The sequence below is a fragment of the Ctenocephalides felis genome, unplaced genomic scaffold (assembly GCF_003426905.1).
Source record: "Ctenocephalides felis isolate EL2017-DRISC unplaced genomic scaffold, ASM342690v1 CF-g0.4_SCAFFOLD_01170, whole genome shotgun sequence".
Classification (NCBI taxonomy): Eukaryota; Metazoa; Arthropoda; class Insecta; order Siphonaptera; family Pulicidae; genus Ctenocephalides; species Ctenocephalides felis.
In genome coordinates, this window is record NW_020537324.1 from 54,392,069 (window position 1) to 54,402,230 (window position 10,162).

The 10,162-nt window shown below is 28.5% G+C and overlaps 3 protein-coding genes across 3 annotated transcripts in view; 1 reads left to right on the top strand and 2 right to left on the bottom strand.

Moving 5' to 3' along the window:
* LOC113366412 (serine/threonine-protein kinase unc-51) overlaps positions 1-4,517 on the bottom strand; it is a 42,988-nt gene extending 38,471 nt beyond the window's left edge. Inside the window, exon 1 of the mRNA XM_026608010.1 lies at positions 4,234-4,517. Within this exon, the coding sequence (XP_026463795.1) occupies positions 4,234-4,323 (90 nt within the window). The 5' untranslated portion in view covers positions 4,324-4,517. The remainder of the gene's footprint in view (positions 1-4,233) is intronic.
* A 1,238-nt stretch (positions 4,518-5,755) lies between these two features.
* Positions 5,756-8,429, bottom strand: LOC113366466 (general transcription factor IIH subunit 2-like). The gene is made up of 8 exons (XM_026608069.1): positions 8,157-8,429; positions 7,886-8,087; positions 7,386-7,525; positions 7,158-7,320; positions 6,962-7,086; positions 6,420-6,554; positions 6,069-6,321; positions 5,756-5,988 (listed from the first exon to the last, which is right to left on the bottom strand). The coding sequence occupies exons 1-8, from the start codon at positions 8,213-8,215 to the stop codon at positions 5,815-5,817; spliced, it is 1,251 nt and encodes a 416-aa protein (XP_026463854.1). The 5' UTR covers positions 8,216-8,429; the 3' UTR covers positions 5,756-5,814.
* Positions 8,430-8,773: 344 nt separating this feature from the next.
* On the top strand, positions 8,774-9,637 carry LOC113367400 (pre-mRNA-processing factor 19-like). Its single transcript, XM_026609011.1, has 3 exons — positions 8,774-8,846; positions 8,957-9,438; positions 9,565-9,637. The coding sequence occupies exons 2-3, from the start codon at positions 8,972-8,974 to the stop codon at positions 9,635-9,637; spliced, it is 540 nt and encodes a 179-aa protein (XP_026464796.1). The 5' UTR covers positions 8,774-8,846; positions 8,957-8,971.
* Positions 9,638-10,162: the final 525 nt, after the last annotated feature.

Consider the following 10,162-nt stretch of genomic DNA (forward strand, 5'->3'; position numbering starts at 1 on the left):
TTTTAAAAAAATTAAATTCACAGATCAACAAAAGTCAACGTAATTCTTGAAAACTCGGGAAAATTGTGGTGCTTTTTTCAACTGTGATTCTAGAAATGTTATTCACAGTTACGGTTTTAAAGTTTAAAGGAAAAAAAGTAGTAAAAGATAACCACAATAATCGAAAAATGGTCTTAATTTCACCAGAACTCTAGATTGCACTTAAAAGCTCATAATTTCCAAACGACATTGGATAATTTTTTAACTTCCAGTATGGTAAGTTATATTAATCGCAATAAAATCGAAAATAAAAATTTTTATATATCTTTACGATTCAAAGGTTTCTGAATATTTTGGCATACTACCCAAAAATGGGTGTATGTGTGTATATATGTGTGTGTGTGTATGCGCGCGGATACAAATTTTCGTCGACGATTTCGGGAACACCGAACAACCGATTTAAATAATTCAAAAACATTCGATTCGTATTCATAAGGAGACGTGCTGATTAGTTTTTGGCGAAGGTAGGTCTAGCCGTTCCGAAGATACAGGGCAAAAAGTGCCAAAAACGGTAACTCAGTTTTTAAGAGAACGGAGCGTCCGATTTTAATAATTCAAAAAACATTTTACTTGTATTGACAAGATAAAAAACTGATTAAATTTTTGGGAAGGCAGGTCCAGCGGTTATGGACTCTCAATAAAAATAAGTTAAAAAAATGTCATTTGGCGGTCAAAAATGTTTATTGGACATATGGAAATCAAATTATCAGATATTTTATAGAGATTTTAATAATGTGTACACATTTTGTGTAAATTTTTTTGGGTTTCGTAACCAGATTTTTAATTACGGTACGGGAAGTTCCAGCAATTTTCCTTAAGGCACAATGTCATGCACCCCACTAGTTTTCTTATTTTTTCAGTACTGTTAAGGTAAATAGTATCACCCAGTTTCGACTCGACATCAAGGTTTGGGACACCCTGTATAGATATTTTGTATGACCAGACAGTTCCGTCTGACTGAGATATGCAAAATATATATTATACTAATAAATCAATAAAAGTGAAGTGCGTAAAATTTAAATTCATTGACCAAAAAAGCGAATTCTCGAAAGGCTTTACTAGTTATATACGCAACGTGAGCGAGAGCGAACACACGTGTCAAGGTTTGTTTATATCATCTGCGCAAAATTTTAAGAACTACATATTTAAAACAACAATCGTAAGTTTACTAACAGTACCACAATCGCTCTCAAAAACATTTAGCTAATTTTAACATGAAACTAGCTGTAAGTGGAATTCTGTCTTAAGGCAATTAGGGCATCGTGCCTTAAGGCAAATTGCTGGAACTTCCCGTACCAAAAATTATTTTTTTTTTTTAAAACGATTAACATTTTTGAAAAAAAATTACTTTGAAAAAATAAGATTTTTGAGAAACTATAAATTGGACAAAAAATTAGTTTTTTTTGAAAAAAAAAAATTTTTTTTAAAAAATTTTTTTTTTAAAAAATTTTTTTTTTAAATTTTTTTTTTTTTGAAATAAAATTTTTTTTTCTTTATTTTGACATATTGTGGAAGATCTGAACTTTTTTTCAAAGCAATCGTACTGCTTCAACTACATAGGGACAAAATATAAAGCGCGTAAGCGCCGCGTCGCTGTCTAACGCATAAGCATTGGTACGGAACCGATAGGAATGTTAACAAAATGTATACTTATTGTTAAAATCTCTATAAAATGTCTGATAATTTGATGTGCATATGTCTAATGATCATTTTTGACCGCCAAATGGCTCATTTTTTTACTTTTTCCTCTATATCTCCGAAACCGCTGGACCTACCTTCATGAAAGTTGTATCGATTCTTCATCTTGTCAATACAAATAAAATGTTTTTTGAATTATTGAAATCGGACGCTCCGTTCTCTTAAAAACTGAGTTACCGTTTTCGGAACTTTTTGCCCCGTATCTTCGGAACGGCTTGACCTGCCTTTGCCAAAAACTAATCAGCACGTCTCCTTATCAATACGGATCGAATGTTTTTTGAATTATTCAAATCGGTTGATTCTTGTTCCCGAAATCGTCGACGAAAATTTGTATCCGCACATACATACACACACATACATACATACATACATACACACACACACACACACACACACACATACATCCATTTTTTCTAAGGTATGCCAAAATGTTCAGAAACCTCTGAAACGTAAAGATATATAAAAATTTTCATTTTCGATTTTTTTGCGATTACTATAACTTGCCCTACGGGAAGTTAAATATATAGATAAGTTATCAAAAAAAGACTCATTAATAAAATGACATCAAGAGGATATTTAATTTTTGGAGCAATTTTCTTATTACTATTAGCAATCGCGCACGATTTCTAACAGTATATAAAATTTTCAAATAATCTTATATATATACATATATATATATTTATATATATATATATATATATATATATTGATTGTTTCTCTTCCGAACAGTAAATCCAATAATAAAAAACAATTTGTTTTTTGAAGATGTCTAATAATTTAATTTTTTAATTTAATAATTTTTTAAACCTAATTAAAAACGATTAATCCTTTAATAATTTTTGTGTATATATATACATGTATATATGTAGTAATATATGCACATCTATACATGTGCTTATATGTATGTTTTTGTATATACGCTATATACATGTACTTGCGTATATGTTCGTGTATATAATTGTATGTACATGAATATATGGACATATGCAAATGTATGTATGTATATGTAGGTGTGCATATGTATGTGCATGTATATGTACATAATAAAATTTCTCAACATTTACTGAAGCAATACATTCCCTTTTTTCATAAATTACCAATAAGAGCCATAAAAAATTATTTTTGCCTAAATTCCGTACATATCCCTTACATCTGGCCGACAGAACTCCATATCAGTGTGTTAAAGTCTTGTGAAGTCAAAACATTTACAAATATCCTCGAAAAAATCGAGTGTTTCTAACAAAAAATATTAGTGATATGGATATATAAATTATTACAGGTAAATAATTTTTGCTTCTCAATTTTATATATAAAACCTTTTTTAGTTAATTTTTATTACTCTTTACACTGGTACATAATCCATTCCTTTATAATTTTTCTAAATAATCTGTAATAACCATCATTAAATAATGTTAATTAATAGTTTTAAAAAACATTGTCTTTGACAGATAAACCTGATGATGGAACGTATCTAGTTCCGAAACGTCGTTATTAAACATCTTCAAAAAACAAATTGTTTTTATTATTAGATTTACTGTTCAGAAAAGAAACAATCAATATATTGAAAAAGTCTAGGACTTATCTATTGAATATATACATGTATATATATATATATATATATATATATATATATATATAATTTTTTTGACGTTGAGATATATTTGATATGAAACAATTATAATTATTAATTCTTTATTTATACATTTCGACACTTAGCATGTGTCATCATGAAGTAAATCAAAACAAAAGCCTCGACATAAAATTTGAATATTTTTATTTAAAAAAAATTTAAATAACAATAAACAACTGTCAGTTTAATTTTGATAATGGACTAAGCATCATTGTAATGTTAAAATATTCATTATATTCATTTTGTTTTTTTTAAATAAAGTTTATGTTTCTGTATTTATTATTACTTCAATTTTTTCCTTTTTTTATAATATGATGTATTAATATTATTTTAATTTTGTTAGTTTGATTTTATTTGATTCTGATTGATTTTAGATTGATTTAATGATGATACATATCAAGTGTCGAAATGTTTGTTGAACGATATTTGAAAATTAATTACCATTTTTGATTAGACGAATTGGCTACTAATTATATATTTATTATAAATATAAATATAATAATAATTATCAAATGGTATATTATTATTATAATAATAATTTAAAATATATATTTCTAGTATTAAGTGCTATTAGATATGATTTTTAGAAGCATTAAGATTCTTCATTATTTATCTTTCGTTCCTACAAGTTTTCAATTGTATTGATAAATAAATACGTAAATAAATAAAAATAACTCGTTTAAAAAAAACTGTGACGCACTCTAAATAATACGCACAAAAGAATTTTGATTAAATCATTTATTTCTAAACAAATTCTGTTAAAATTTTGTAGAGTAGCAAACTTCAACATAAACGTTCAAGGATGTTTCAACAAATATATACTTTTGCTAGGCCTTTTCTAATGAAATAAAGGTTAGGTCACCGACCTTTCTATGCCTTCCTTTAAAGACCACAGCGAAGGCTCCATGTCCTATTAAATCCTTGCTGTTATACTCGAAATCACCCACAATTTCCATTATTAACAAATGATCTAAAAACTACTACAAAACTACAAGAAAGAAGTCGATCACTTTTGATTAGTAAGCCAAAGATCAATAACGCAGATTTTAGGCAAATAAATTTCTCCTATACGCTACATGATGAAAGATTTTAATTGCACATAGATTTAATGTATATACATTGCACTTATAATTATATCACTAGAAACGAATCATGTTCTTAAAAATATTGTTGTTCACGAAAGTTTGTATAATCTAAAACGTCAAATTTAACACAAAGCAAGTCTTGTAATGTTTGCATTTGCTAGACACAGTGTTGCCAGGAAGGCAATATGAGATAAGCGATAGAAGGGATAAAATCACGGAGAACCAATTTGACAAAAGACAATAAACATATTTACAATGATGTTTAGTTTGAAATAATAAATAAATAATATTTATTTCTTCATATTGCTTTCTTCCTTGCATTTGATGAATAATTCTATGCAAATATTTTCAACACTATTTTATTGTTATACTAACATATGTTATGAGTTTCACATTATCAAAATAATTATATCTAACAAAGATTTTGATAAATAAATAAACAGCAAAATTATTGTATTGCTTTTTCAGATCATTTTATGTACAACTTTCTTAGACATGACTAAAACTTATATAAGTTCTACTAGCAGTCTTAGCTTTGTGTTTTTATTGCTATGATTTCTTTGTGATTGATATTATAAATAGCAATAAAAATGATACAATTTTATAAGCTGTTATTATAAGGTTAAAATATAACTAATAATATTTAATAAAGAAAAGAAATGTATTTAAATCACTCCAGCGAGCAATTTTCTGATTAAAGCTCATAGGCCAACACAACGTGTGTTCAGTTTTCTCATACCTGGATAACTGATCTTAGTATTTCATTCAGATGATCCTCAATCTTTCATATATGAGTACTGTTTCTGTCTTTAATTACTTCATGTACATAAGATATTTTTAAGTCATTATAGAATGTAAAATTGGATACGTACCAAGATGCATTTGTAGTATATTACTAGAAATCTTTCATTGTATTAAATTCTGATATCATTTTTCAAAATGCTATTTGAAAACATAGTCCTTTACTTTGAATAATGAGCAATTATTAAAACCTCACAATTTTCTTACACCTATCTTAGTATAACATCTGTGATATTTATTAAATTTTGAATATATATTACAACATTCCAGAAAAACTGTTTTCGTTTAAACAATATAGAACTATGTTAAATGTCTGCTTTCATAAATATACAGCTTTCTGCATAATCAAATTATTCATTAGTTTGCAAATGTAATGAAGCTATATTATTTATGTATATTATTGACTTAAATATCAATTGCTTTTTACATAAAGTCATGTAACAAATCAAAATGTTAAAACCTATCGCATATAGTAGGAATCACAAAATCCAATATAAAAATAAATACTTGTTTGTATTTTTCTATGTTAACATATGTGTAGTAATACATTTAAACTATAAATTATAATTGAGGAAGAACACTTCGGACAGCAGCTGTATCTGCTAATGAAGCAATAGGTTGATTTGAGACTTTGGCGGGGTTAGTTGCACATCCTACACAAGTATGTAAAGTTTCATGGATAAAGATATCGCAATCTACACAAAAGTTTTTGCAGCATCGGCCACATTGATATACCTACAAAATATAAAATAAATGTAATTTCAATCATATGTGACTATTCTAAATGCTAAAAACTATGTTTTTCTTATACTTACATTTTTATCTGCTTCAATAAAGCATTTTTGACAACCAAAACAATTTGTTGATTGTCCCTCAAATTTAACTTCATTAAATGATGCTACTGGAAATAAATGATGATAACTCCTTGCTAAATGTGGAGCAGCAACCAGTGTTAAGCCACAAGCCAAGCATTCGACTGGTAACTCACAATACTTACTAGCACACTGAGGGCAAAAATAACCTCCAACAGATAATTTACACCTGGTATCATCTGGACTGTCTATGTGACTGTAAAAAATCTACATCTTAATTTTCATTATGAGTATGGTATATATAACTCTTTAAAGCTTTTTTTTAATATTCTCAGAACTCAACAAATATCTTACCACAAGCACATTGTTAAAGGTGGATCCTTCGAATCTTGATCCCCCTGAATTCCATGTGGAAAACCCATTCTGATTAAAGAGCTTTCTAACCCAGAGGCTGCTGGAGGGGGGAGTACATGTGCTAACAATTGATCTCTGTAATATTGAAAACCGAAATATTAGAAGAAACAAGATATTGCTAATGTCTCCATTAACAATAATCTAAATGTGTTATATTTAGAAATGTACATATATTTATTTTATAATATTGAAATATATATTTAATTATATTTATAATATTAAAGTTATGATTCAAATAGCAACCAGACACCAAAAGTAGCACCAAAGTAGCTACTTTCACAAATTATTTAGAGTATTGAATGAATAAATAAGATAAAGTTTGAACTGCATAAATAAATTTATGGCATTTATAAAAACGAAAAATTTAAGTAAGTGTATGCAGAATGTTTTATTAAATATTTTTTTATTCAAAATATTACCATCGTAAAGCCACAAAAAAATATTAACACGTACAAACATAAACAAAAAAAATTTATACAAACTTGAAATGAGAATCATCCAGGATGGCACCATAAACCCCATTTGTTTGCTGTGTGAGAAAACGACATGCATGTACTTCAGCAGCTAAACTTATTACCGAGCAACGAATGCCTTCTTTCTTAAGTTCCTGTTATATTTTCAATGTTAATACTTCGTTTTCTATTTCCTCTATATAATAATAGTACTAAAATATCTTACTTCTATTGTTTTTGAGATATCATTCGGATCACAAGTGGTTAAACTTCCCATAATTATCAATATTTCTCTACTTGCATGGGTAGGTAACATTTTTAAAGACTTCATTGCTAATTCTAAACCATTTTGTAAAGAAGGCTCTCCAGAAATGTTTACTTTTCCTAAACTTAAAATAAAAAACAATATTGAAAACACTAATATACTTTGCAGTAGCATTTGTTATAAATTAACCTTTGCATGGCTTTAAGATGTACTTTAGAATTTCCAGCTAATTCGCTTATTTTTTCTGCTCGTTTATTTTTCATTGCTATTAAGCCTAAGTGGCTGATAGGGTTCTGATCAAAAAACTCTTCAATAAATATTTCAAGAAGCTAAAACATAAAAATATAAATGTAGGAAACATTGCATATCATATACAAAAAATTAATTATTTTTACTAATGGACAAATGTTTCATGGTAAGAAAACAAAGAACAGAAGTTAAAATTCAAAATTAGTGATTTTGCAACCATTAATTCTACTAATTTAGAAGATATATAAATTAAATGTTAAAATATTCTTCTGGGAACACTCTCATTTACTCCTCTGGGATTTTGATGAAACTTTACATGATGGTATAGTTGGTAGTTAAAACAATCCCCTTGAAATATAATAGGCCTTAAATATAATAAAACCCAGAAAAGTAAACCTGAAGATTCCCTGGTAAGTCAAAACCTATCAAAATAGCTATACTTTTAATGTGCAAAGTAGTCTTGTTGGTTTAAGATCCTGTATATTCATTGAATCTGAACAATCAATTATAATATATAAATGTCTCATCATTCCCAATCTTGAATGGCCAACTCGTGCTGCCTGTCGCTGCCTTTTTGCTTTCTGTATGATGTCTGCAATAGATCCTTCCACCAAACCATCATCATCTTCTTTAATTGCCTCCCTTAAAAAAATATAAATGTAACTCCAGTCTTTATCTGTATTGAATATGCAGTAGCAATAAAATGCTTACCAAGTCTTTTCATATCCAGACTCCCACCGATATTCTTTTGGATCTTCTTCATCAGCCATTCTTGAGCAATGAATTTATATGGCACACTAATAGTAAGCTTACAATTTGTACCTAAATTTCTATATTAGTGTTCCAGTCAATATTATCATAGATACGAACTTATTATATATTTTCTAGCCCAAATATTCTAAAATTATATTATATACACAGAAGACATTCAAAATACTGCATTTTGTTCATTTGACACCGGTTTGACAGTTCTTCCGTTGTACAAAAGTTAAATAAAAAATACCTCCATAGATAAAAGAAGAGTATATATATGGATACTTCCATAGATTTTTTTTCAAAATGGCCTAGTAAGGTAGTGGCGCTAGTGCTCGAATAAAAATTAATGAAACTTCTTCGGTATCCTTTCTTCATTGTTTTGTCTTACTATGCGAACCTTGAAAATAACGGTTTGTCTTCTACTTGTCCAATCAAAGAATGCGTTTTTTGACATTTAAATTGAATGAAACATACAAATTGTTATTGTTGCAATAAATGAAATACGAGCGCATTTTTAAGAGATATGAGTAATCGAATCATTGTAACATGTAACACAGCTGATTCAAGTTTTTTGTTTCCATATAAATTATTCAAAAACTTCATACACACACTAACAATATAAGAGCAAGAGCACAAGTGTTCACTGTAAGTAAATTTCTCTTGTTATGATATAGTAATAATTATAATTAAACATGGTAAAAAGTGTTATTTGCTTTAGATGTTATCATTATTTTAATAATACTATTAATCTCTAGGATAGCAGAGATACAATGGCATCGGGTGGCCATAATATAGTATTTTATGATACCAGCAATTATAAACCTCTATGTGAATATGGAAGTTTCACAGAACCCGTTCATTCTATTGATTGGAGTTATGACTCCAAATATTTGCTAGTGGTTCCTTCCACAGGATGTTGTGAAATTGTGAGACCATATTTCTCAGAAGCCAAGGTTTTACAAAGTATCAAAATTCATGGAGTAAAATCTGCCGTGTTTTTCAAAAATACTCACAGATTTATAGGCATGGGCTTCGGTAATGGCGATGTGCAAATATGGGATACAAAAAAGCAAGAGGTCAGCAAAACAATGGTTTCAACTCACGCCAATGTCAATTGTATTGATATTTCATTCAATGACAATTATATGAGTGTTGGTTGTGAAGATGGTCATATTAATTTATATGGGTTAACAACCAACAAGAGGATGCAGTCTCTAACCATAAACTCAACAAGCTGGTATATATACATTTAATACGTTTATAATATGCTATTTCATATCCTATCATATCAAGCACAAATATATATCATTTTTAATTTCTTCTCGTATTTAATTTGATATTGAATATTTGTTTTTATTTTTAGGCCTATAACATCACTAAAATATAGTAGTAGAGAACATGGAATGTTTGGTGCAACAAATGATCATGGTTTGTAGCCATCTGGGACGTAGTAAAGCGTAAAAATCATTTATTTATTGCCAAAAATCATTCATCTATTGCATCTGGCATTGCTTTATCACCCATTAATACCAATTTTTTTGTTTCTGTTGGCTATGATCATTTAATTTGTATGTGTGATTTACGGACCAAGCAATCTGTTTGCAATCGTGAGTCACCATATGCTTTAACATCGGTTGACATGTCAAGTGATGGAATAATGATGATGTGTGGTCATAGGAAAGGAGGAATATTGATTTATGATTTACGGAATAATAAAGAACCTTTACTGAATTTATCAGAGCATACTGGAGTCGTATCATCAGTAGCATTTCAACATGCTGTAAGAGATAATAATAAAAGAAAAAGGCCATGAAACTAGCATAGAACAAAATTGTCATCGGACAATATAAGCATTGAAAAAGTCAGTACATCTGATGAACAACAAGATGATAGTTTTCTCAATCTTTTGGATGATATGAAAGAAAATACTTATGTATCTCCGAACATTTTACAAACTCCAG